Source organism: Notamacropus eugenii, chromosome 2 (assembly GCF_028372415.1).
Source record: "Notamacropus eugenii isolate mMacEug1 chromosome 2, mMacEug1.pri_v2, whole genome shotgun sequence".
In the NCBI taxonomy this organism is placed as follows: domain Eukaryota; kingdom Metazoa; phylum Chordata; class Mammalia; order Diprotodontia; family Macropodidae; genus Notamacropus; species Notamacropus eugenii.
Genome location: NC_092873.1, coordinates 340,610,214 through 340,636,249, shown reverse-complemented (window position 1 = coordinate 340,636,249; position 26,036 = coordinate 340,610,214). Strand labels below are relative to the sequence as shown.

Sequence of the window (26,036 nt, the reverse complement as noted above, 5' to 3'; positions counted from 1 at the left end):
CGAGGCGCAGAAGAGAAGCCAGGAGTCCTGGCCCACCCTGTCCTCTTTCCCCTGAATCCCCCTCCCGGTAGCTTCCCTGCCCCGAGAGAGGTTGGGGAGAGAACCAGGAGGTGGGCAGAAGCGATCGTAGCATCCTCGTTAAGCTGCATGCAAAGTGACTCGAGGAGCCCAAGTGATCCAACGCTGCCTCCGGACTGACTGGGAGCAGAAGGGGGGCTGAGCTCCGAGGGCGGGCGGGAGGGGCGCGGAGGCGGAAGGAGTCGGTGCCCCTACAGCACTTGCCCGGGACTAGGCAACAACAGCGGACGACTTGGCCTCGTAAACCCGTGAGCGAAGAGAAGCTGGAAGCGGGCCGCCCAGCCCGGCTTAGCCCAGGGAACCAAGCACCCAGGGGAACAAGGGCCAGGAGCATGGAATCCCGGGGAGGGCCCGGCCCGAAACATCTAGTAGTGGCTCCAGAGCGCCTGGGCTTAGCTCCCAACTGAACGTTCGCGGTGCCCTCCCGGAGACCCTGGCAGGGCGGCCGCAGAATAAGTCGTGGAGGAGCGGGATTCCGTGAGGAGCTGGAGGTGAGGGCGCAGGAGGACGAGCCGGCAGGCGGGCGGACCGGCGGGCAAAGCGCCCCTTCTCTTCCCGGGTGAGTGCACTGCAGGAGGCGGGGCGGGCCAACCACCCTAGGGTGGGGGGCGGCAACTTGGCCACCAACTTAGGGCTATTGGTGCTGAGATCGGGTCGGAGATGGGGCAAGGACGGCGGAGACACAGACAGGAGGATACCCAGAGAACTCTGGAGCGCGCGCGATCCTGCCCTGCTCCAGGAGGAAGGGTAGAGAGCTGGAGGTGAGCACCCGGACCAAAGACCCAGGGGATCTACCCGAGACTGTAAGCCGGGAGCGAGGAGCGCGGTGCAGAGCAGCAGAGAGCGAAGGGACGGACATACAGGAGACAAGCGAACTGGGAGGGGACGCCTTGGGGACGCAGGGAAGGACGTGAGCAGGGAGGCCCGGAGCAGCGCACTGTCTGGTCGGCCTGCGGGGGCGAGGAGGAATCTGAGAGGTCCTTTCACCAGCTTGGCCTGGGGCAGGAGGTACTGGGAAGGGCAGCTGGGGACCCAAGTGTCCAAACTGCATTACTCTCCTCCCCCGCCCCCCCATCCCACCCCAGCCAACTGTTGCGGGCAGTGGGGCCACAAGCTGGGACCCGTGACTGGATCTGGCTCTAGCTCAGGGGATTGGGCCGGGTGGGAGGCAGAGAGGTTCCCTAAATCCCTCTATCCCCACCTAGAAACAGTCTCCTTGGAATATTGTGGTAGCCGTTCTCAATCCCGCCAGTCCCCTCTTCTTTCCTCTTTCATTCCTCCTTCCCCTGTCCCTCAACATATTGTCTGCTCTCAGAAACCAGGGATTCTGCGACTTAGGGGGTGGGGGTGGAGCGGCGAGGAGCTGTTAGATCTTCTTCCCCTCCCACCCCTAAAGATTGACCCTCAGGTATCCGAGGACAGGAAAGGAAAAAGTGTAGGGGGAAAGTGTGTGCTAGGCAGGCGCTGGGCACGAGGCTGGCTTGGTAGCTGCTGGGAGCAGTGGATCCCTCTATTTCCTTCTGGCTCTCCCCCATTCCTGCTTTCGGCCAAGAGCCCCAAGGGTCAGTGGTATTGGGATCTAGATAGTGTCCAGCTCGAATCAAGCGGGATCTGGGAGAATTGTGACTGTTGCTGTCTGCTTTGTAACCCCCAAGCGCTAAACTGTTAGAGGACAATTAGCGAAGCGAAGAACAGAGAACCTAGGGTCTCCAGTGTCCGAAAGTAATCGCCAGTCAGGACGGCTCATTCTCACATACACTCCAAATCTTCCCAGGCCGGACTCCCACACCTCTCCCGCCCCACCCCCATCCCGTACCCTGCTTCCACATCCTAGGCTGATGGCTCACGAAAGGCGGGATTCTGGTAAGGAGAAAGGTCTAAGTGGGCCGCCAGCACCTCGACCCTTGTTCTCTTCTTACTTGCCGGTCTAGTGCCCAGTAGGAACTTGTCCTGGCCTTAGACTTCTAAGCCTGAATCTGTGACTCAGTCCCTGGGAGGGTCGAGAACAACATGAAAGGAAGCTAGGGGCAGGCAGGGAGCCGGGTTCCAGGTTTCCTTCCTAAAGCATCCCATCTTTCGGGGATGAACTGGGGAACTGTGTGTGTGTGTGTGTGTGTGTGTGTGTGTGTGTGTGTGTGTGTGTGTGTGTCTGTGTCTGTGTCTGTGTGTGTGTGCGCATCCGGGGGTCGAGTCCGCAGGTAGCAGTGACGCTAGTGCTTGGGCGGTCTCGGATTGACCGCCAGGAGGGGCTCAAAGCCACCGCAGCATCGCTTGTGTCCTTGAGCCGCCGGGGTGGCTGTGGCCCTCCTTGCTTGCGCCCCTTCCTCCCATGGGGGAGGGGGGAGCAACCTGATGTCTCGTTCCCTATGAATTATTTATCACTGGCCTAAAAATACCCCGAACTTCACAGCCCGAGTGTCAAAGATCTGGGAGTGGGGTGGGGAGTGGGGTAGATAAGGGCGTCTGGGGTGAGGGGAGGGGAGATGTGTAGAAGAATTAGCCCCTAACGGGAAAGACCACTATTCTACGACGTAAGGTTCCTGAACTTCTGGGATGGGATGGGTAAGGGAGGGAGGGAAGGGAGGAAGGAGAAGGGAAGGATACCTGCTTGCCCGGAACTGGCTGTGAAACATCTGGATGGGTCTTGGGGGTGGTGCTCAGGCAGCCCAAAGGAACCTTTAGGGGGAAAGCACCTTGTGGTGGGCAAGTGGGTGAGATTCTTGTGTTCTGCCCATGTTCTCTGGGATTCCCTCCTGCTTCCCCTCCCCACAGTCCAACCCTTGATTCACTTCTCTGGGCATCCATAGATGTGGGAGAATAACTGGGGGCCATAAAAGGTATGGGGAGAGGAGAGTGTCTGACTATATTCAAATATTGGTTCTTTAGTCAGTGTGACTGATCTAGACAAACCATTTAAATAACCACCCTAGGCCTCCAGTTCCCCATTCGTAAATTGGGGGTGGGGTGGGGGACTAGGCTAGGTTCTAATTCTGTGGTCTTATGATGGGAAGAGAAGGGTGCCTGATGGAAGAAGAGTGGGGGGAAAGTCTTGGAGAGCCTCTTGAGATTAGCTAATCTGAGAAAAATGCTTACTAATGTATCAAGGGGGAAAGGGAGAGAGAGAGAGAGAGAGAGAGAGAGAGAGACAGAGAGAGAGAGAGAGAGAGAGAGAGACAGAGAGAGAGAGAGAGAGAGAATGAGATTAGAGCAAAGAGAGACAAAGAGAGATCTGTCTGCTCCTTCCATTAGTTTCCAGGCCCCCAAAAAACTATTTTCCCCTTCCTCAATTTACTGATGTAACATTATCAATGGGACTTTATTCCTTCAGTTTAAGATTTTAAGATTTTGATTGTAATTAATATACCAGTACCCCAGGAGACAAAAATCTTTAAACTCTATCTTTAAACTGTATCTTTCAACTCCACTTTAGTGTTACTGAGTTTCAAGTCCTTTCCTGAAAACAAGATTTGAGAAAGAATGAGAGCCCCAGGGAACTGGGGTATGGGGAAAAGTGCTGCTGAGAGAGCTCAGTGAGGGAAAATTAAGAATGGTCAGTCAGTCAGTCAGTCAATAAACATTTATTAAGCTGCTACTTTCAGCCAGACACTATGGTAAGTGCTGGATGGCAAAAGGTCATAGAGTGATGGAGTTCATAGGATTATAGAATCATATATTTAAAGCTGGATCAGTGAGTCAAACCCCTTCAGTTTACAGATGAGAAAAATGAGGCAGACGGAGATTAAGTGACTTGCCCAGGGTCACACAGCTAGTGTCTGAGGCAGGTTTTGAACTCAGGTCTTCCTGACTCCAAGTCCAGTGCTCTAACTATGCCCTTTGATCATTTTTGTTTATTCACAATTTTGCCTGGGGGACAGACATTTTACGGTTCAGGGGTCCACTTAGACTGTCAGCTTTAGTGTTTCAAGAAAATTGTCTTTGTTAGCTCTTCATTCGCCCTTAGATTAGGCTTATTTTTCCTGGTCCTTCCAGTAAGAGTTAATTTCAGCAAAGCAGTCAGAGGCATAGGTATGAAAGAAATCAGATTGAGGGCAAAAAGAAGTAAATTAGGTTATAGTCTTAATAAGACTCTCGAGGACATTAGTGAACCTACCCTAAAACTCCTTTGCTAAGTGGCAAAGTTGGCAGTGATGCTGGGCTTAGTCAGAAGGAAATGAAGTTCAAATGCTTCCTCAGATACTTACTAGCTGTGTGACTGTAGGTAAATCACATTACCTGTCTCAGTCTCGGCTTCCTTATCTGTAAAATGGGATAAGAATAATAACTACTTCATCAGTTTGTTGTGAGGACCAAATAAGATGACATATGTATAATCCTTTGCAAACTTTAAAGTCTTATACAAAGGATAACTATGACTATGAATAGATGCCTCGGTTTAGATACCAGTGATCAGTTTGACTGAAAGAAACACAAGAGATGGCTTCCATTATTTGAAAGGATGTCATGTAGAAGCACATCTAGATTTATTCTGTATGTGGCTCTAAAGGGAAGACATAGGACCAAGGATGGATTTCCCCTGTCTAAAAGGAAGGTCTTTGTAGCAATTGTTGTGGTGTCATTTCAATCATGGTCAACCCTTTGTGACCCCATTTTGGGGTTTCCTTGGCCAAGATACTGGAATGGTTTGCCATTTCCTTCTCAAGCTCATTTGACAGATGAGGAAACTGAGACTGACAGAGGTTAAGTGACTTGCCCAGGATCACACAGCTAGTAACTGTCTGAGGCCCGATTTGAACTCAGGAAGTTGAGTCTTTCTGATTCCAAGTCCAATGATCTATCCACTGTACCACCTAGCTACCTTTGTAACAATTAGAGCTCTCCAAAAGACAAAAGACCTACCTTATGATATAATGGACTTCCTGTCACTGTAATCAGACAGAGGCTGGATGACCATCTAGGGTGGTCAGTCCAGGAATGGATACCTGCATTGGGTAGGACATTAATTAGGGAACCTCTAAGATTCCTGCCAGCACTAGGAATACAATAGTATTCTGTATATCTGTCTATTTCTCACTGTATGCCTCTGTGTCTCTGCCTGTCTCTTTGTCTCTGTCTCCTCTCTATCTCTGCATTCTCTCAGTTTCTTTCTTCTCTCGGTTTCTGTCTCCTCTGTCTCAGTCTTTCTGTCTCTTTTTCTCTCTGAATATGTCTCCTTTCTATTCCTTTATGTGTCTCTCTCTCTCTTTGGACGTGTCTTTGCTTCTTTTCATCTTTCTATCTCCATCCATCTCTCCATGCTTCTGTCTGTCTTTGTTTTTGTATCTCTACAGGACCTCTCCAGTGGACATGGGTAGAGTCTTGGGACTGGCCCTGCTGCTGACCACCCTCCTAAGCACCTGGGCAGGGGTGGGGCCTGGCCGGGGAAAACAGGTGGTGACAGTAGCTGTGGTGTTTGCCAGCTCAGCACCTCCATTGCAGACCCAGGCACAGACCCTGGCCCGTGCCCGCCTCACCCCCCAGAACTTCCTGGACCTGCCCCTGGAGATCCAGCCAATCACTGTGGTGGTCAATGACACCAACCCCAGCACCCTTCTCACCCAGATTTGTGGGCTCCTGGGTTCTGCCCGTGTCCATGGCATTGTCTTTGAGGACAACGTGGGCACGGAAGCTGTGGCACAGATTCTTGACTTCATCTCCTCCCAGACCCATGTGCCCATCATCAGCATCAGTGGCGGCTCGGCTGTGGTCCTTACTCCAAAGGTGTCTTGGCATCCCCTCCTGCTCTCTCCACCCTTGATTGCTAATATCATAGACACTTGAGCAGGGAATGGGAGGTTGAGAAGGGCAGCAGATTGGGACATCCAGGATAGGGTGGGGCTGGAAAATAGTCACAGGCATGGAAGTTATATTTTGGGGGAGGTGGGAGGATAAAGGCTGGAGGAGGGAACTGAAGTCCTTTGGGTTGGTTAGGAGACATCTGGAGGAGAGGGAGCTGGGGTTGGGGAAATGAAGGTTTTAGAGGGCAAAAGAAAGGCAAGATGAAGGAGATCGGACAACAATAGCAAAGATCCAATGACTTCCCCATTCTATATGGAGAAATAAGGATGGTTATCAGTCCAGGTTGGAGGCAAACTGAATTTACTTCGCCATATTCTTATTTTTAAAAAATTATTGATGTCTTTTGGTTTTTGATGTCATCATTGTTTTCCCCATGAACCACCCAATATAACAAATGATAGTTTTAAAGACATGAAAAAAAGAAGAGGAAAAAATGAACAAAGCCAATCAATACATTGAAAACATCTGAAAATGTGTAATGTGCAATCCCTGTGGACCTCCCATCTCTTTCAAGTCATGGCTTGCGAGGGCTTTCTCATACCTCTTCTTTTGAGTCATGTTTGCGTATTTTGAAAAATAATTTTCCAACATTTGACTTTGGTGTGTGAATGTTCTCTCCATTTCCATTGTTATCATCATTGTGTGTGTGGTTTTTCTTGGCTCTCTTCACTTCACTCTGCATTCATTTATGTAGATCTTTCCATGCTTCTCCACATTCATCACATTTGCCATTTCTTATGTCACTGTATTTGGATAAGTAAGCATCTCTTTCTACCTGTTGGGTTCTTACATCACACAGAACTAGCCCAATGTCCCTTGTTGGGCCTTGGATACAACTTTTATCCCAAATCTTCCCATTCACTACATAGCCCCAAACCTCTCTTCAATACATATCCTAAATATTCTTCTCTAACAAGAGACCTGTCCTTGATTACTATACTGTCTGGGACCTGGGGCAGGCTAGGATAGCCTTGTGTCCACTATTTCTTACACTACAGAAGGCTGGGAGAATTAAAGGAGGGATAGTCTAGAGGCAAAGAAAGACAGAACCTCAGGCAGCATGTAACTAGGGTAGAGGAACTGGGTTTCCACAGGCACCAATGTTCAAGGGGGTACACTTTCTCTGAGGGTGTCTCCCATAATCATACCTCACAATCCTCAGCTGGCTGTGTCCCTGCAGGGGGAGACAGACCCTGAGAGAGGATGGAGAAGTCAAATGGTGGGGTCATAAACTAGTTGAATTTGATAGAGGTGAGGGGAAGAAGACAGGCTATTCCTTCTGGGTCACTGGACACCTGTCTGGTGTGTCCCCTCTTAACTCTTCTTACCCTGGGTGAAACAATTACTAGTTCCACCTCTGGGATAGCAAGAGAAAAAGGGTTGGCCCTGGGTTCTGCTAACAGAGAGAGCCTCAGCTCCTTCCCAACACCCTCTCCCCTCCTGGCAGGAACCTGGCTCATCCTTCTTGCAGCTGGGGGTATCCATTGAGCAGCAGATCCAGGTGATCTTCAAGGTCTTGGAGGAGTATGACTGGAGCTCCTTCGCAGTCATCACCAGCTTCCATCCTGGCTATGCCGTCTTCCTGGAGGGCATCCGATCATTCACTGAGGCCAGCTACCTGGGCTGGGAATTGCAGGACATCCTTACCCTGGAGCTGAGCCCTGGCAGCCCCAGCTCACGCATCCAACGCCTCCTTCGCCAGCTGGATTCTCAGGTGCTCGTGGCATACTGCTCTCGGGAAGAGGCAGAATACTTGTTTTCGGTGGCCGAGGAGGAAGGGTTGGTGGGACCAGGCTATGTGTGGGTGGTGCCTAGCTTGGCACTGGGAAGCACCGAGGCCCCACCTTCTGTCTTCCCCGTGGGCCTTATCAGTGTGGTGACCGAGAGTTGGCGCCTCAGCCTGCGACAGAAGGTCCGAGATGGTGTGGCCATAGTGGCCCTGGGGGCCTATGGCTACTTACGGTACCACGGGGACCTGCCAGCTCCTGCTCGTGACTGCCATGCTCCTGCTGAACCTATCAGCCCTGCAGGAGAAGCCTTCTACAGGTGAGCGTCCTTTGCTGTGTGTATACCAAGAAAAAAGGATAGGGGTGGAGAAGGAATAGTGAGGTATCTATCAGGATTAGGGCTCATTTGCATGTTGGTTTGCATCTCATTTAAATTTGTTATTCCCTAAATACTCAGGAATCTTTCTAGCTCCTCACACCACCATTCTGAGCTCTGGCTTTTGAGCCATTTAACATCTCTGTTATGTCAATGTGAGTTGGTCCACCTTCAAAAAATGGTCAATTGGGCCCTCCTCTAAGTTAGAATTATAGGATCTAAGGTTGGAAGGGACCTTCTAGGTCATCTAGCCAACCCTTGAAGGTATCTAGGGAGGGGCAAACCATTCTTCTGAGGCAGCTGTGATTGTTAGGAAGTTTTTCTTTACACTAAGCCAAAATCTGCCTGGGTTTCTGTCTAGTCCTGTCTTCTGAGGCTGAGTAAAAGGGGTCTAATCATTATTATGTGTCAACCCTTCAAATACTTGGACTAACCTATCCTGTTAGAGTCTTCTGTTCCAGGCCAATCATCCCCCGTTCCTTCAGTTTTCAATATGGCATGTTTTCTAGTTCTCTCACCATCCTTGGTTACCATTTCCTTGGTTGAAAAGCTGAAGTGTGGACAGAAGAGCATGACCATGTCTCTGCTGTTCAGTCATATCTGACTCTTTGTGAGCCCAGTTGGGGTTTTCTTGGCCAAGATACTGGAGAGGTTTACTATTTTCTTCTCCAACTTATTTGACAGATGAGGAAATTCAGGCCAATGGGATTAAGCAACTTGCCCAGAGTCACACAGCTAGTAAGTGTCTGAGGGCAGATTTGAACTCAAGTCTTCCTGACTCCAGGCATGGTGCTCTATCCACTGTGACACCTAGCTGCCCACATGTCTTTGAGACCGTGCCATATGAAGAATAATAGCAGAGATTAGAGGCGTTGAGCTAAAGCTCAGAAGATAGAGAAACAATAGAGGGTACATGAGAGTTATCTTCAAGTATTCAAAAGACTGTCAAGTGGGAGACAGATGAGATTTGCCCTACTCGACTTTAAAGGGAAGAACTAGGCAGGAGAAATGAATGGAAGCTGCTGAAAGACAGATTTAAGCCCCGTCTAGCAGAAAAACTTCCTATTAGAGCTGTCCACAAATGGAATGGGTGTTAGACCTTCATGGAAATCTTCATGCAGGAACTCTATGACCATTTACTGATAGTGTAGGAGAGGGGATCATTAAGGCTAGATTGCCTTTGAGATCCTTTCAAGAGATTCTCTGATTCTTTCTAACTATTCCTTCAAACTCTACCCTTCTGCAGATGATTTTTTTAACCCAAAGGTAGGACTTTACGTTCAAGGAAGCAACTTCCTTCATTTAGCAGACTACAAGGGACAATTCCAATTCTTTTCCTCTATGTCTCTGGAGCCTTACACATAGTGCCTACAATTAATAGACACTCCTTGAATTGAATCTAATCCCTAATAGAATTTCTTTTATTAGATTTCACCCACCATTCTAGCTTGAGTTTTTTGGACACTGAATCAGGAATCTAGGCCCACTAGAAGTGCTGAAGATGAAAAGGTTCCAAAGGGTCAGGCTCCTATCATTTTCAAGGGATGGGATGGGAGAGGAAATGCTTCAGCCCATCAAGAAGGAGTCACCATATCCAGATATGTAGGTAGAATGGATAGATGGAATCCTTCCCTCCCCCTGTCAGGCACCTGATGAATGTGACTTGGGAGCAGCGGGATTTCTCCTTCAGCGCTGGCGGATACTTGGTACGGCCCACCATGGTGGTGATCTCACTCAACCGGCATCGGCTCTGGGAGATGGTGAGAAGGGGAAGGGGAGAGGCTGAGACCTGGAGGCTTCCTACCCCCACCTCCTCCCTTCCCCTGCCCCAGTCTCTGGCTTTGTCAACCTAACAGAAGTAAGCTAATTTTGGAGATAGCCTTTTCTCCAGTTCTCCTGCTTTTCTAGTTCCTTAGGTCTTAGCTATAAACACTTGCAACATTTTCTCAACTCCACCAGCCCATTCCTTACATTTTATATTTCTTAGCATAGAATTTCTGCATATTACCTTACTAGACCTTAGTTACCTTACTATTACCTTACTAGGTCATAGCTGAGGCCTTCTTCAGAATTCTCTCCCACAGTCCTAACCTTTCTTCCCCTGCCTGACCTCAACTGCAGGGAAACTCTCTCCTCTCAACCTCCCCAACATGTAGATCTCCCTGTTTTCATTTTCTCTGGGGGAGAAACTGGACCTGCAGGGCCAGAGTTCTCCTAGGAGCCAATGAGGGTTGTTCCTTGGGCCCTGGTCTGTGCTTTTCCAGAAGGGGACAATCTAGGTGGGAATGCTCAGTTCCTGGGACAACTAGCCCAATGGTCTGATCTCCTAGGGGAAAGCTTTTCCCCTTCTCTTGGGAGAAAGTTGCCCCACCCTGGCATGACTACCTTCCAGGGACTGGGGGGTTAATGTAGGAAGGAAAAGCAGAGGACTCATATTGACTCTTGCCCTATCACAGGTAGGGCGCTGGGAGCAGGGCATAATTCACATGAAGTACCCTGTGTGGCCCAGATACGGCTCCTACCTGCAGCCAGTGGTTGACAACCGGCACCTGACGGTGGCTACCCTGGAAGAGCGACCCTTTGTCATTGTGGAAAGTCCTGACTCCAGTACAGGTGGCTGCATCCCCAACACTGTGCCCTGCCGAAAACAAAGCAACCGCACTGACAGGTTTGGCAGGTCCGTGTGTGTGTGTGTATGTGTTGTGTGTGTGTGTTGTATGTATGTGTGTATACCCATGGGCAATGAAGGGATTCTTCCTTTCTCCCAGAGAGCCACGGGGAACATGCCAGAGTCCTATGGGGACTTTTTGAAAGACCATGTTAGGGTAAACCCAAATGCTTGAACTCCATGCCTCCTGATAATGTGCCCAGATTACTCTAGGGAGGGTGGCACCGAATGACCTTCTTCTAGTTAGATGGACCTGCCCAGGTACATTGGGAAGACCACTAAAATGGCAAGGCTAGAGGCCAGGGTTCTAATTCAGCTCTTTTAACTCACTGAATGACTTTGAATAAATCACTTCTCTGGGTCTCAGGTTTCCCCAACTATAACATGTGTTTTGGGGGAAAGGGGAGGGGAATGATAGGAACTAGATGACCTCTAAGGACCGTCCTGTTTTAGCATTCTAAATCATAGGATATGAATCATAAGCCTTATGATTAGGGATGGAGATAGACTTTTTCTTCCCCTGTCCTCCCCCTTCTTCAATGTTCCTGAAACGAGCTCCCTTACCTTCACACCAGCAGGGCTGTTTATACCTGAACCTGGGACAGGTCTCATTTTTTCCTGTCTTCACCAGCCCTTAGACTCCCTACCCCCAACTTCTGTATTTATCCCCCTCCCTGGGGTCCAGAGGCTTCTTAAACAGGGGAAAAGGAGGACGCTGGCTCAGAAGAAAGCTTCTAATGAATGAGGATAATTTCAAAGACAAGACCTTATTTTCTGGACTTGAGTTTGGCAAAGGGTAGTTAGGTGGCACAGTGGATGGAACACCGGCCCTGGAGTTAGGAGGACCTGAGTTCAAATCTAGCCTCAGACACTTGACACTAACTATGTGACTCTGGGCAAGTCACTTAACCCTGATTGCCTTGCAAAAAAAAAAAAAAGTTTGCCAATAACCACATCAACTATCCCAACACAGGCTCTGTGGGTGTGGAGGGGTGACGCACCCCATGCTCCTTCCTGAGCGGTGTGTGTCTATGTCTGTGTGAGTTTGCCAGATGAAGGAATCTCAAACCAGAGGGACATTAGAACTCATCTAGTGTAACACCTTCATTTAGTTTATTTTGAAAACGTTTAATGGCTGCTCCTTTTGTATGTTGCAGTCATTTCCAAATATTCCCAGACCTTCCTTCACATTGGCCATGTCTGAGTGTATGTTTCATTCTGCACTGATAGTACACCACCTCTCTGCTTCACGGGAGGCATCCTTGACCTGTAACAGTTCTCTGAAAGTCATCATCGGTCACTTCATTGATCAGGGAGCTGATGTCTACTGATAATGTTTTTCTCACATTCTTAGGATGTTTATCTGTTATTCTCATGGATCAGTTTATTTTCAGTACTGGTTTTTTAACACTTTTAACACTTCCCAAGTTTCTCTAAATTCTTTGTGGCATAATAACCTTCCATTAAATTCATATACCACATTTTTAACCAGCCATTCCCCAAGTGATGGTCACTCATTTCTTTTCAGTTTTTTAGTACTACAAAAAAATGCTGCTATGAATATCTTGGTTATATGAGACCTTTTCTTGGGGTGTTTGCCTAATGGTGGGTCAAAGGGTATATACATTTTAACTTTTCTGGTATAAGTTAATTCACAATTTCACCAAAACAGTATTAGAGAATCTATTCTCCTGTGATCCTATGTTATCATTTTTGTCATCTCTGCTAACACTATTCCCATTTTATAAAGGAGGAAACTGAGTCTCTGGAAGTGTGTGTGTGTGTGTGTGTGTGTGTGTGTGTGTGTGCGTGCGCACGCTTGCTCATGAGCTTGCCTGAGCTCAATCAGCAGGGACAAGATCCGGGTGGTAGGGCTGGCTGGGGGAAGGACCTGAGCCAGAGAATGGGGCTGACCTTCTGGCTGGGTCTCTGCTGGGGGGGTGGCAGCAGCGATGGCCCTGGGGACTCCTACACCAAACTGTGCTGCAAGGGCTTTTGCATCGACATCCTGAAGAAGCTGGCCAAAGGAGTCAAGTTCTCCTACGACCTGTACTTGGTGACCAATGGCAAACATGGCAAGAAGGTGCGGGGCATCTGGAACGGCATGATTGGTGAGGTAGGTAAGGGCTTCACTGAAGCCCCTATCAGCAAGGTCCCTCACACTTCCCTGCCACAGTCAACTTGACTCAATTTAATATTTCTTTATTGAACACCTACTATATGTAAAAAAAGTTTTGTGGATACTTTTCCTCCCTCCTTTTAGAGGAGGCTTGGGCTTAAGATGCCCAGATCTGTCCATGTCTCTTCTCAGTTCAAAACTTATTGTTGGCTCCTTCTATCCAGTCTCAGACAGTTACTAGCTATGTAACCCTGGGCAAATCATTTCACCTCTGTTTGCCTCAGTTTCCTCAACTGTAAAATGGGGAAATAATAGTACTTACCTCCCAGAGTTGTGAGGATTAAATATTTATAAAGCACTTAACACTATGCCTGGCACATAATAGGTACTATATGTATGTGTTATTATTATTAATTATTACTGCTTATTGAGTAATTCAGAGGTCTTTGAGGAGCCTTCTTACCTAGGCCTTGAATCCTGTCTCCTAGGGTCAGGAAGATCAGAGGGCTACCCACCCCACAAAACATAGAGCCTGAATGGCTGAGGCTGGGCTGGGTGGTGGGTTTCTTGTGTATTATTGTGATAACTAGAATTTGATTTCTTTCTACTTTGCTCCTAATTTTGTTGAGGTTTTTTTGAGGAGGGGCCCAGGCTAAGCTACAGGGATGGGGATGAGGCTACAGCTGAGGTGAGCTGGGTCTTTGAGGGCAAGTGTTGGGTGCCTGGATCCTTTCCTTCACCACTCCCCTCCCCCAGGTGTACTACAAGCGGGCAGACATGGCCATCGGCTCCCTGACCATCAATGAGGAGCGCTCGGAGATTGTTGACTTCTCCGTGCCCTTCGTGGAGACGGGTATCAGTGTCATGGTGGCCCGGAGCAATGGCACCGTCTCGCCCTCTGCCTTCCTGGGTGAGCTGGGAGTGAGGAGGGAGGGAATCAGGGCCGCCATTTGGGTGCCTGGGCTGGGATTAGACTGGGCTGGGGGAGGGAGATGGGCCTGGGGAAATCCTCAGCAGCTGATGTCCTTCACCATGGCGTGATATAAAGATCACTGAGGTTGGAACCAGAGCTTGAGTTCTGACCCTGCTATTTCTACTCGTGTGGCCTTGCCTAAAGTCACCGAAACTTTTTGGGCCCTGGTTTTCTCATCTGTAAAAGGAGGGAGTTGGATGAGATCCAGGAGTTCTTCATGTGGGAGTCCATGAATACATTTCAGGGGTCTATGAAGCTGGATGGGAAAAACATCCCATTATCTTTATTTTCACTAACCTCTAACTGAAATTTAGCATTTCCCTGAATTATTCAAAAAAAATTTTTTTTTGAGGATAGGTCCATCAGTTTCTCCAGACTGCCAAAGGGGCACATGCCACAAAAAGGTCAATAACCCTTGGAATAGAGGATCTCTGGGATCTCTTCTAGTTCTGTTATTACTTTACTGTTCCTGAGTGGTGAGGAAAGAATTGGGCCCTTTTCTCAACTGTTTAAGTTTCTTTCCTCCTCCCCTACTACCAGGATTAGAAACCCTTCTAAGCCCCTTAAATCTTGTCTACTGGGGTCAAGGAGAACAGAGTGGACAGTGTTCCTTTCTATCATTGGGCAGCAGGATACTACTTGATCTCCCTAGGCTCACCAGGAAAAATTGGAAATAGGACAAGTTCAATCTCAGGCTTCTGGCACATCTTTTGGGAACAGCTTCTCTGCACAAGGGACTGAGGAGGAGCCTCTTCCCCATCCAATCCATCCTTCATGTCACAGCCAGACCAACAACACTTATGCAAGTGTTACAGGAGACTAGATAGCTTTGAAAACAGTCAGGATACCTGTGCATGCTCTGAGTTCCAGGAAAGACCCCCTCCAATACACTTATCCCCTTTCACTGGCCCCTTACTGCCTCCTGAATCCTTTGTTCGACTCTTTTGTCTGGTATTCTTAGGCCTGCTCTGTCTGCCTGGTACCAACCATGTGGAGGGTAAGTGAGCTTGTTCCCTGGAGGGGCCCTTCCTCTGACTGGAGCATGTACAAATAACCCGACTGTTTCAAGAAGTAACTCTTCATGTAGAGCCTGGCTTCAGTGGCTACTGGCTGACTGTTGTAGACTCTAGCAGCTAGCCCTCTGGTGGCTCTTCTAGCTTCTCAAAGCTCTTAAGGTGGTAAATTAGTCTATTTAGTCTTTGATACTCATTCTTTTAAGATCAGGAGAGAAGAGCCACCACTGAGTCAGCAGAAACATAGATGGCATGCACTCACAGCCACATGGTAGCCTGGTGGGGAGATCTAAGGTTGCTTCAGCATCCCTATCACTGCTGTTGCCTTTCTCCCCACTTGTGGGTTTTATAGAAGTTCTTGCATGGTTAGTCACCAGGGAATAGAGGTCAATCTTGACTGAACCTTCCTGTGCCTTTTGTATTCGTATTTGGATCTGGTAGACAGCCATTTAAAAGGCCCTTTGTCACTAATTGGAAACAGGATATATTTGGATACTCTGAATTGGAAGAAAGATGCCTCTAATACCCATTTCTGAAGCAAGCTCACCCACTTTCCCTGTGGGTCGTTACCAGGCAGAGCATGTTATGAATGCTCTAAGGCCTATACCCTTATTGGGAAGTCCCCCATTACATGTAGATCTAACTGTATCACTCCTCTCTTCAAAACCTTTCAATGGTTCCCTACTACTGACTTAATCATGTTCAGACTCCTTAGGGTGGTGTCCTTCACCTCAGCCCTCCGCAATCTGGCTCCACACCAACTTTCCAGCCCTCTCTCCCCTCCCAAACTCTACACTCCAGCCAAATGGAATTGCTTTCTGTTCCCAGATCACCTTGTGTTTTCCTGTCTCCACACTTCTGTTCATGCTTTGTTCCTGATGCCTGGAATATCCCCACTCCCTCTCTTGACCTGATGAACTCCTACCCATCCCTTAAAGTCCAATTCCAAATCCACTTCCCCCATCAAAAGACTTCCTTGTTCCTCTAGGCCAGTAATATACTTTTCCCACTCAGACCCTATAAAGTACTTTAAAAAAAATTCATTCATCTAGTATATTTATTATCTATTCTAACTACCTACACACAAGTGTTTGTGTGGTATCCCACTATCGGACCAAGCTCCTTGAGGACACCTGTCTTTACGTCAAAAAAAAAATCAAAACAAACCCAAATGGATGAATTCAAGCCTTACCCTTTATACTTACTATCATGGGCATGTCACCCCCTGTGCCTCAGTTTCCTTATCTGTCAAATGGGATGAGTAAGGCTTCCTGTGCGACCTTGGCAGGGCTGTTGTGAGAAAAGTATTTTATAAGTGTCAAAGTTCTACAAAAATGGGTAATTATTATTATTATAATAAAGTTTTGCAGTGCTCTGTCCTCAGTACATATTTATAAATGTTTGCTGGATTGACTGAAAGGAGCAACAACAGCATTCATTCAGTCAGTCAACAATCATTCCTTCAGTCATTTATTAAGCCTTGAGTGAAGGCTAGGCACGGTAGAAGATGCTAACACACACACCCACACACCCACATCCATACCCACCCACACCCACACCTACCCACATACACACACACACACACATGCACACATACACACACACACACACACTCACACACACATACACCCCCCCACATGCTCACACACATACTAACCCCCCCACATACACCCCCCCACACCCACACACCCACACCCACACACTCACATACACACACTCATACACACACACACACACACACACCCTCACACCCCCACACCCCCACACACCCACACTCACACACACATATACCCCCCCCACACATACACCCACATATGTCCCCCACACACACTCACACACATACTAACACCCCCACACACACATACACCCCCCCCACACTCACATACACACACTCATACACACATACACACCCACACCCACACCCACACCCACACACACACACACACAAGACACAGGGACCTCAGTGGCTGACTTGTGCCACCCACTCCTGAAAGGATTTTCCATTTTAACCCAACAGAAAAGTGGGCACCCAATCTCTGCTAAGGCTTTTACTTTTGAACAGCTCTAATTATTAGGCAGTTTTCCTTGACTCGGACACTGAGTCAAGATTCTGGGTTCAATCTGTCTCTTGGCAACTTCTACTCACTGACCTCTGGTGCCAGACAGAACAAGTCTTCAAGCTGTTTCCTCTACTGGACTGTTATCCATGCCAGGACCCTTAACTGTAAGCGTACCCCATGTCTCCGTTTTTTTGCCTTCTCTCTTGGTGCTGCCATTAGCTCACGTTGGCTTAATGATCATCTGTGTGCTGAGGAGGCTCAGACTTCTGTGTGTAGTGCTAATCTGTCTCCTAGATCATGGTCGCACATCAACAGCTGCCTAGTGGTCATTCCAAGACGGTTGTCCTATGGTCCTCTCAAACTCAACATGTCAAAACCAGAGTTCATTATCTTTCCTCCCAAACCTGCCGCTCTTCCCAACTTTCCTATTTCTCTTAGTCTCTGAGGTGTACAATCTTAATGTCATTTTTGACTCCTCATTCTCACTCCCTCCATAAAAAAGCTGGCATTTATATAGCCCTTTAAGGCTGCATCTCATTTTAGAGCCCTGGAAAATTGTTGCTGTTCTTATCCCCATTTTACAGATGAGAAAAATGAAGCAAGCAGATGTTGTGATGTCTAGCAAGTGTCTAAGGCAAGATTTGAACTCAGGTCTTGAGGTCTTTACTCCAGGTCCAGGGCTTGATCACTAAGATGCCTTGCATATAGCCAGTCAGTTGCCAGATCTTGATAATTCTACCCCTTCTCTCTACCTACAGTGCCACTGCCCAAGTTCGGGTCCTCATCGTGGCTCATGTAGATGATTTCTGCAGGCTTCTAGTGGGTTTCACTGTTTCAAGTGTTCTCTACTCCAATTTACCACATAACTACCAAAGAGATTTTACTAAAACACAGGGCTGACTGCATCACAGCTCTATCCTTTCAATTCTAATGGCTCCCTCTAATCTCTGTGATTAAATATCAACTCCTGGCATTTACAGTCCTTTATAACTTGGCCCTAGCCTACCCTTTCAACATTGTTCCTTTCATGCTTGCTACAGTCTAGCCAAAATGGCTTTCTCACTGTTCCCATACATGGCATTCCATCTCTCATTACCAGACCTTTATATGTACTGGCTCCCATGACTAGAATATACTCCTTCCTTACCTCTGCCTCTTAGAATCATTAATTTCCTTCAAAGCTCAGCTCAAGTGCCACCTTTGGCATGAAGCCCTTCCTCACCTCCCTCGCCCCAGCTCCTTGTGCCTACCACTTACCCCTAATTATGTTGATTTTATTGTCTCTCTGGCTAGACCATAAGGTCTTCAAGGCCAGAAACTATTGCTCTACTGCCTGAAAACAAGCCCAGATCACCCCATTCTTATAAGCAAAAGAAAACAAAACTTTGCTTGATCTGAATTCTCCCTGATCCTATAGATTTTCCTCCCTTTCACCACCAAACTCCCAGAAAAAAGTTTCCTATAGGTGTCATCTCTGATCTCTTGACTTGGTCCCTTGCAATCTGACTTCAGACCTCACCACTCAACCAAAACTGCCCTCTCCAATGTTACTAATGACCTCTTAATTGCACAAACAGGCACTTAATAAATGCTTGTTGGGTTGGATTGGATTGGATTGGCATGGTGATTCTCTGAAGGATATACCAGGAGAAGACAAGCTCTGGTTGGTACGACTGAGGTGTAAAGGCTTAAGTTCAGTTCTGGTGAAGCACTGTGTGCATCTGTTGTTCAAGGATCAGACTAAGGTTGCAGAGGCTGATCAACAGGACGTTGCTCACTCGCTGATGACTTTTTCCCCATAATAATGAAGCTGTCTACCAAGGTGTGAAGGGGTCTTGGGCTGTGGGGGTGAGAGCTATGATTTCTAGACAGACTGAAGTGCAGAAGACTGAGGAAGAGTTTGAGGTAATGGTGATATATCAAAGGACTGGATCTGAAGTCAGAAGACCTGGATTCACAATCTTGGCTCTCCACTGTTATTACCTGGGTGACCTTTGTCACTCAGGCCTCATTTTTCCTATCTGTGAAATTAATAGGTTGAACTAAATAACCCCTATGATACCTTCCAGTTGTAAATCTATAATCTTATGCTAAATGAAAATGCCTAGAGGATATTGAGGCTATTTGGAGATATCTGAAGATTTGCAAAAGAGGTCAGGGCTTGAAGAGCATATCTGTGAGTCATAGAGGCCATAGAGTCCAACCTCTTGATTTTACAAATTAGGAAACCAAGGCACAGTGAGGCTAAATGACTCAGGATCACTCAGTTAATAAATGTCTAAAGTAGGATTCGAATCCAGGTCTTCTTGATTCCAAGTCCAGTGTTCTATACACTATGCCTTGAGGCAGAAGTTGATGTTTTGAGAATGGAAAAACCTTATTGAATGGGGATGGGGGTGGGGATGACCAGAGGGTTGAAAAATTGTGCCTTGGAGATTCACTAAGTCATAGGGCAGGAAGTGGAAGGAAAACCTGAGGTTTTGTCCTCCCAGCAGAGGGGGAAGGAACAGTCAGAGAGGTAGGAGGAGAGTCAAGAGTGAGAGGTTTGGCAACAGTGTTCTGGGATGTGTCACAAAGTGAGGAAAAGGGTTTTTCACCTGGTGATTAGGAAGTTGCTGGGGTTGCTGAAGGGACAATGGAGAGAGATTTAGTCGGGTAGTGGGAGGGATGGGGGTAATCTGGAGTGGTCTGAGGAGGCAGGCCAGATTGCAAGGGGTTCAAAAGAGATCAACAGAGGAGACTCAGGATGAATCACTCTTTCAAGAATCTTCCTTTGAAAAGATATTGGAGTTCATTGTCCACACATGGGGCAATGATTATGTCTTACATGCAGACTTTGGCAGAAAATGGTTTGTTTGTTTTAATTATCACAAGTAACCTAAGCCAATAAAATAGCATTAATACTTAATACACACACACACACACACATACACAGATACTGGAAGGGGACAGTAGCTCCAGGGCACTGTGAAGTCAAATGCAGGTTTTGGGGGGAGAGTGTGTATACATATTTGAATTTGGGCAATCTGTATATTTAAAGGTAGAAGGGAAGGGACCTGTTCTTGGGGAGAGAGTGAAAGTGCACAGAGGCTCAGGGGGTGCATTGCCCCAGCTCTGCAGGGGGAGAAATCCTCCCAGAGACCTCCAAATTCTGAGCATCCCCTACAACCGTTTCTGACAGCAAGCTTTTCATGTCTTTCCTTGGAGTCTGGAGGGGTGCCTGCATTCTGGGCACCTTCTCCCCTAGCTTCCTGGTGTTGGGGTGGAGTTCAGGCCTGACTGAGCAGTGTGTCCCTGCCCACTGCTAGGGAGGAGGGCGAGTGTGTGTGGTGGTGGTGCTGGAGAGTTTGGGGGAGGGAGGGAGTCAGAGCTAAGGATGCTCTGATGACCTTCTCTGAGCTCTGCCCTTCTCCCTTTCAGAGCCCTACAGTCCAGCTGTGTGGGTCATGATGTTCGTCATGTGCCTCACTGTGGTGGCCATCACTGTCTTCATGTTCGAGTACTTCAGTCCAGTCAGTTACAACCAGAACCTCACCAGCGGCAAGAGTGAGTGACCCCTAGCAAGGAGTGAGAGAATGGAAGCTAATGAGGGGCCTGTGAAGCCAGGGCTGGTTCAGGACAGTGAAAGATCCAGCCAATGGGAGTTGGAGATTAATGAAGATGGTAGATCCAGTGAAGTGGTCAGTGAGGATGGTGAGGGGTGGGGTGGTACCAATAGAATGTCAGGCTAGTGAATAGGTCACTGATGGAAAAGAGAGTGAGGGAGGGGCCAATGCAGGTAGGACCTAATTAAAGGAGAATTGGGGGTCAACTATAAGGTATAATCAATGAGAGAGCAGCCATAGTGCAGGGCAGGGATCAGGCTGGCAAATAGAGCCTAGAATGGGAGGGGAGCCAGTGAAGGAGTCAGGTGAGATGCTCCTCAGGAGGAGGAGAGCCTAATGAAAGGAGGCACTGCTCTCCACCAGGTAGCTGAGGGGAAGCTGATGGATAGGGGCCCAGTAAGGGAGGCCCCAGGAGAGGAGAGGGAAAAAGCCAAAGTGAGGTGGGCTAGGTAGTGCAGTGGATAGAGCACTGGCTCAAGTCAGGGGGATCTGAGTTCAAATCTGCTCTCAGACATTTGACACTTACCAGCTGTGTGACCCGGATTTACTTAACCTTGATTGCCTCATAAAAAAAAGCAAGGTGTGCTAGTGAATAAGGGCAATGGGGATAGTAGTGGGCAAGGCTAATGAATGAGCTTGTGAATTGGTGGAAGAGAACCAGTGAAGGAAGGAGTGGGGGGCTGGGGCTGAAGATAATAAAGGGGGACAGGGAGGGAAAGCATGAGGTACTACTGGAAACACAAAATGGGGAGAGAGCAGGGACTGAAGAAAAGAGAAATTGGGTGTAGTAGAGGTGGATGGGGTCTTATGGTAGATGTAGGGCTCTAGTGAGGGAGAACTTGAATGTAGATGTTTAAATCTCCTGCCTAGAAGTGAATAGCATAGAAAGAAGATCGTAGAATCTCAGGGGTGGGGAACCTGTGGTTTTGAGGTCACATATGGCCCTCTAGAAGATATAGAGGCCCTTTGACTGAATGGGCCACACTTGAGGACCAAAGGTTGCACTTGAGGACCTAGAGGGCCACATGTGGCCTAGAGGCCGCAGGTTCAGGCCCATCCAGGCCCTAGATCATAGGTCTGAATCCTTCTGTAAGAGGTCTGCTGTGGCTGATGATAGATGGGAAGAGAGAAGGCAGGGGAGGTGGACAGGACCAAGGGTGAAGGCTGTGCCTAGAGTGGGGACAGGATGAGCAAAGGACTTTTGTGAACTTTAAGGTGACCTGTGCCTTGGGTTGAATTATTCTGATTCTTCTGGGTGTTGGGAAATGGGATCATTCTTGTCGCCTCCCTCACCTTGGGAGGAGAGGATTTGGGGATTAGGTTCACTAGTCCAACAAGAAGGGCAGATGTTTACATAGCACTTCATATATTTTATGTCATGTGTGCCATCCAACCATGGGTTGTGGAGGATGCCCAGAATTTGAAGCGTCTCTGGGAAGATTGGAGGGGTGAGCACTGGAAGTATTATTATGCCCATTTTACAGAAGAGGAAATTGAGGCTTGCATAGGTGAATCCAGGACTTTATCCACTAGAGCACCTACAAGCTAGCCCTGGTGTTTTCTGATGGACTAAGAGGGAGGTGAGGCATTGTAGAATGCCATAATGGCTGCCATTCAGTGAACCCAGTGAGCAAATTCCATGAACAGCTTGAGAGCAAGAATTGTAGGCCTGGAGCCAGCGTTCTCTTAGTGGGGGCCTATGAGGCACACTCCAGTAGAGAGGCAGTTAGGAAGGGTGATATAGAGGCAGGGAGTCATGACTTCAGAGAATGGCTTAGAACCTAGTGTGGAATTTGGGAGTTTGAGATGTTCCTCTAAATACTTTGCTTATTAAAGCCAATGGTGGGGCCAGGGGAGGAATGGGGTACTTGACTAAGTGTCTACATGTAAAGAAAGGGTCATGCTCACTGTCCTAGTCTCCGGGATCATATTCCAGCCCCACCACTCCACATGCAGGATCATAGGCCCCTGGGAATCCTAGGTTTCAGATCCACTATGAGTGGCAGGTTCAGAGCACCTTGCCCCTCAGTCCCAGGGCCAGAGACTTCCAAGCCCTGGGCATCCTCTATAGCCCTGCTTCTGATACCAGGCTGTTCACAAGCCCTTCCTCAGAGTCTGGAAGGGTCCCAGGATTCTGGAAGCCTTCTCTCCCTCCACTAGCTTCTTGGTGAAGGGGGAGGGTTCAGGCCTGGCTGGGTTTTCATAGGAGGAGTGTCCCTGACTGCTATTGGTGAGGAGGGCCAGAGGACCACCTTCCGTTAGTTTTTGAATATTTCTCCATCACAGACTCCATCTCCAGGCACCAAAACTCTGCAATTTCTTCAGTTTCTGAGTTCAGAGAGATAGGCTATCTATATTCAACCCCTAACTAATTTTCAGCTACTGCTGTGGAACCAGTGCCTTGAGCTGGATCTGCTGATATGCTCTCTGTACCACGAGAGCACATCCCTAAGGCTTAAGGAAAGAGGCAGGATACTGTAATGATGGTGAGACATGCCTCAAAGTCAGATGGATCTGAGTTTAAGCCCTGCCTCTAGAATAGACTGTGGGAACCCTGGACAAATAAATCACTCAGTGATTTTCTTGGTGAGAGCTTTTAACCTCTCAGTGCTCTCTCTCTCTCTCTCTGTCTCTCTCTCTCTGTTTCTGTCTGTCTGTCTGTCTGTCTCTCTCTCTCTCTCTCTCTCTGTTTCTGTCTGTCTGTCTGTCTGTCTCTCTCTCTCTCTCACACACACACACACACACACACACACACACACAGAGTATCTATATCTATATGTTGCAAAGAGCACTTGTGGAGGCAGTTTACTCACCTGAGAGGTCATATCCCTATTCCTATCAGTAGGGAAAAGTGGAGATACTGATTTAGAAACAAACGACCAGAGCAAGCTGACTAGAAAAGAAAGAATCCAGCCTCAGTATAGGGTGTCGCTTGCCTTGCTATATATTCTTTGACCTCCCCTGCTTGGCATAGCCTTGACTCCGGACTGCCTCTTGTCTGGAGTTTCCTTTATACCCTCCCGCAGCATCTCTCCTCTCTACTCTCCCATCCTCCCTGGTCCACACTCCATGAGAATGCTTCTTTGTGAAAACATTCCAAGCCAATTCTGAATTCTTTTATTTGGGTTAATTAGACCAAGCTCATTCTTAGGAAGCCTCCCTATTGCCATGGAGTGCTTGTGGATACTCTACCAATATTACTAATAACTACTCAGCTAACTATTAGATATGGGAGGTGGGAGGCGAAGTATTGGAGAAAACTGAATCTGTGTAGGGAATTCCCTGTGTTGAAACCTCTCCAGATGCAGATTAGCACCTAATGTGCCACTTGTAGTCTAGACCATTACTTAAAGGGGCATTCAGGGAGAGGTTAAGTGAACCGACCATAGTCACAAAGGATATGTCACCAGCAGCACTTAAACCCAGGCCTTCCTGACTCCAGGACTTTGTCCTTCTCATTCCAGGACTGACCCTCTCATCCATCATGTCAAGTTGTCTCTCTAACAGATAATAATAGCTTTCATTTCTATAAAGTTTAAAGGCTTTAAGATTTAAAAAGTGATTGGGTTTTTTTTTTTGAAACTACAACCTTGCAAGGTAGAAAGTGCAAGTAATAATTACTCCCATGTTAGAAATGAGATCTGAGACTCAGAGATTAAGTGATTTATCCATGGTCACACATGGACTCTTAAGTGTGGGAGCAGGTATATCTCCCTTCCCTCTGTCCAAAGTGAAGAAGGCAGCAGAAAGAAAAATCACATAAACATTTCCCCATTGTTTCCAAAAGAAAATCAGAATAATTCAACTCAATGTACTGGCCATCCCCCAAAATGTATCTGCAAATTGTGAGGGTTGATCTTGTCGTCTCTCCCAGCTCTAAATTCCTTGATTCTATGAATCTGTTTTCTACCAACCTCCTGCCCCCTAACCAAAAAACAAACAAAACAGCCCAGAGCTATGATTCTCAAGGTTTTCAGGTTTAGGGGAAGGGGTAAGGAGGCAGGGGAGGAGAGCGGAGAAGTGAAGTCACTTCCTTAGGAGATGGTGTTTGGTCCCCCATCCCATTGACCTCTCACCTTTTCCCATCCCCCTACAGAGTCTGGGGGTCCCTCCTTCACTATTGGCAAATCTATTTGGCTGCTGTGGGCTTTGGTCTTCAACAACTCAGTGCCTATAGAGAACCCCCGAGGCACCACCAGCAAGATCATGGTGCTTGTCTGGGCCTTCTTTGCTGTTATCTTCCTTGCCAGCTACACGGCCAACCTGGCTGCCTTTATGATTCAGGAGCAGTACATTGACACTGTGTCTGGACTCAGTGACAAGAAGGTGAGGGACCTAACACAGGGCGAAGGGGAGCATGGGGTGTAAGGTGAAGGAAGGACAAAAGTGAGAAGGGAGGAGAGGTGGATTCAGGTAAAAGACAAGAAAGGCTGGGAGTGGAACAGTTTGGGAATCATGAACCAAGAGCTGAACTGGCCAACCTCACCCCACCCCACTTTGTGCCAGCTTCTCACTGGTAGGGCAGGCATCTTGCCTGGAAGGCAAATCCAGATTCTGTTCAGAGAACAGAACATGGGCAAGGGGGCTGTGGAGCCTTTTGTACCAGTAGGACCTTAGTCCCATTTGACTCACCCTAGCTTGTGTGACTAGGTTTTTGACCCTCTCTCCCTAATCAGGAGGAGAAGAAGTGATAGAAAGAGGGAGCTGCAGCTGTTAGGCAAGAGCTTTGGGTAGAGTGGTCTTCAGGGCATACCCCGTGGGAGGAGGGCATGGATGTGGTGGCTTTTCCCTTGAAGTTCCAGCGGCCCCAGGAGCAGTATCCTCCATTCCGCTTTGGGACGGTGCCCAATGGTAGCACAGAGCGCAACATTCGTAGCAACTATCGAGATATGCATAGCCACATGGTCAAGTTCAACCAACGCTCAGTGGAGGATGCACTCACCAGCCTCAAGATGGGGTAGGTCACCTTGGCCTTCTGGATCCGCCAAGCCTTGGCTCCCATATTCTTCCCCAAGGCTTGGCATCTGACCCTCCACTCCTCTGTCTCCCTTGAGACTATTTCCCACCCAGTAAGCCTTAGTTTCTTCCACCTTTTTGATCTCTTGAGGTACCCCTGTGTGGGATGGCCAAGGAATACCCACCTTGAGTTGCCTATGAGACATCTAGGGAGGGGGGATGCAGAATCTTATTCCCTGGGAGCAGGGAAAGAAAGGACTGTGGGAGTGGGGGTAGGGGAAGGAACATGTCCTATTTGTACCAGGGCCTGTTCCTTTCCTGGCATTATCTAGCCAGTGTCCACCTGGCTGAGATCCCTTCACCCTCTGGTGCTTCTTCCTGGCACCGAGGGTTCTGCCTGGCTCTAGGAAGCTGGATGCCTTTATCTATGATGCTGCTGTTCTCAACTATATGGCGGGCAAAGATGAGGGCTGCAAGCTGGTGACCATTGGGTCAGGCAAGGTCTTTGCCACCACGGGCTACGGCATCGCTTTGCAGAAGGACTCCCGCTGGAAACGGGCCATTGATCTGGCGCTCCTACAGTTCCTGGGGGACGGTGGGTTGTGCTGGGGGCCTAAAGGCACCCAGGGTGGGGTCTAGGGCTGGGAGACAGCTGCAGAATAGGC

General features: G+C 48.1%; 1 protein-coding gene and 1 long non-coding RNA gene across 6 annotated transcripts in view; one reads left to right on the top strand and one right to left on the bottom strand.

Annotated features, from left to right (window-relative positions):
* The first annotated feature begins 262 nt into the window (after positions 1–262).
* Positions 263–26,036, top strand: part of GRIN2C (glutamate ionotropic receptor NMDA type subunit 2C) — a 32,499-nt gene continuing 6,725 nt past the window's right edge. For 2 of the 5 annotated variants that reach the window (XM_072645598.1, XM_072645594.1), the window contains exons 1-11: positions 263–637; positions 5,367–5,796; positions 7,322–7,920; positions 9,623–9,737; positions 10,434–10,654; positions 12,593–12,761; positions 13,521–13,674; positions 20,231–20,356; positions 24,512–24,741; positions 25,212–25,372; positions 25,779–25,966. In XM_072645598.1, coding sequence (XP_072501699.1) covers positions 5,383–5,796; positions 7,322–7,920; positions 9,623–9,737; positions 10,434–10,654; positions 12,593–12,761; positions 13,521–13,674; positions 20,231–20,356; positions 24,512–24,741; positions 25,212–25,372; positions 25,779–25,966 — 2,377 coding nt within the window. In that variant the 5' untranslated portion in view covers positions 263–637; positions 5,367–5,382. Of the gene's footprint in view, positions 638–839; positions 1,087–5,366; positions 5,797–7,321; positions 7,921–9,622; positions 9,738–10,433; positions 10,655–12,592; positions 12,762–13,520; positions 13,675–20,230; positions 20,357–24,511; positions 24,742–25,211; positions 25,373–25,778; positions 25,967–26,036 lie in introns of those variants that run through there. The other 3 variants (XM_072645597.1, XM_072645596.1, XM_072645595.1) reach the window with 3 other exon arrangements.
* LOC140528115 (uncharacterized) lies at positions 9,279–23,468 on the bottom strand. The gene is made up of 4 exons (XR_011975081.1): positions 23,229–23,468; positions 15,956–16,040; positions 10,500–10,615; positions 9,279–9,727 (listed from the first exon to the last, which is right to left on the bottom strand). It is a non-coding gene; the product is annotated as an uncharacterized lncRNA (long non-coding RNA).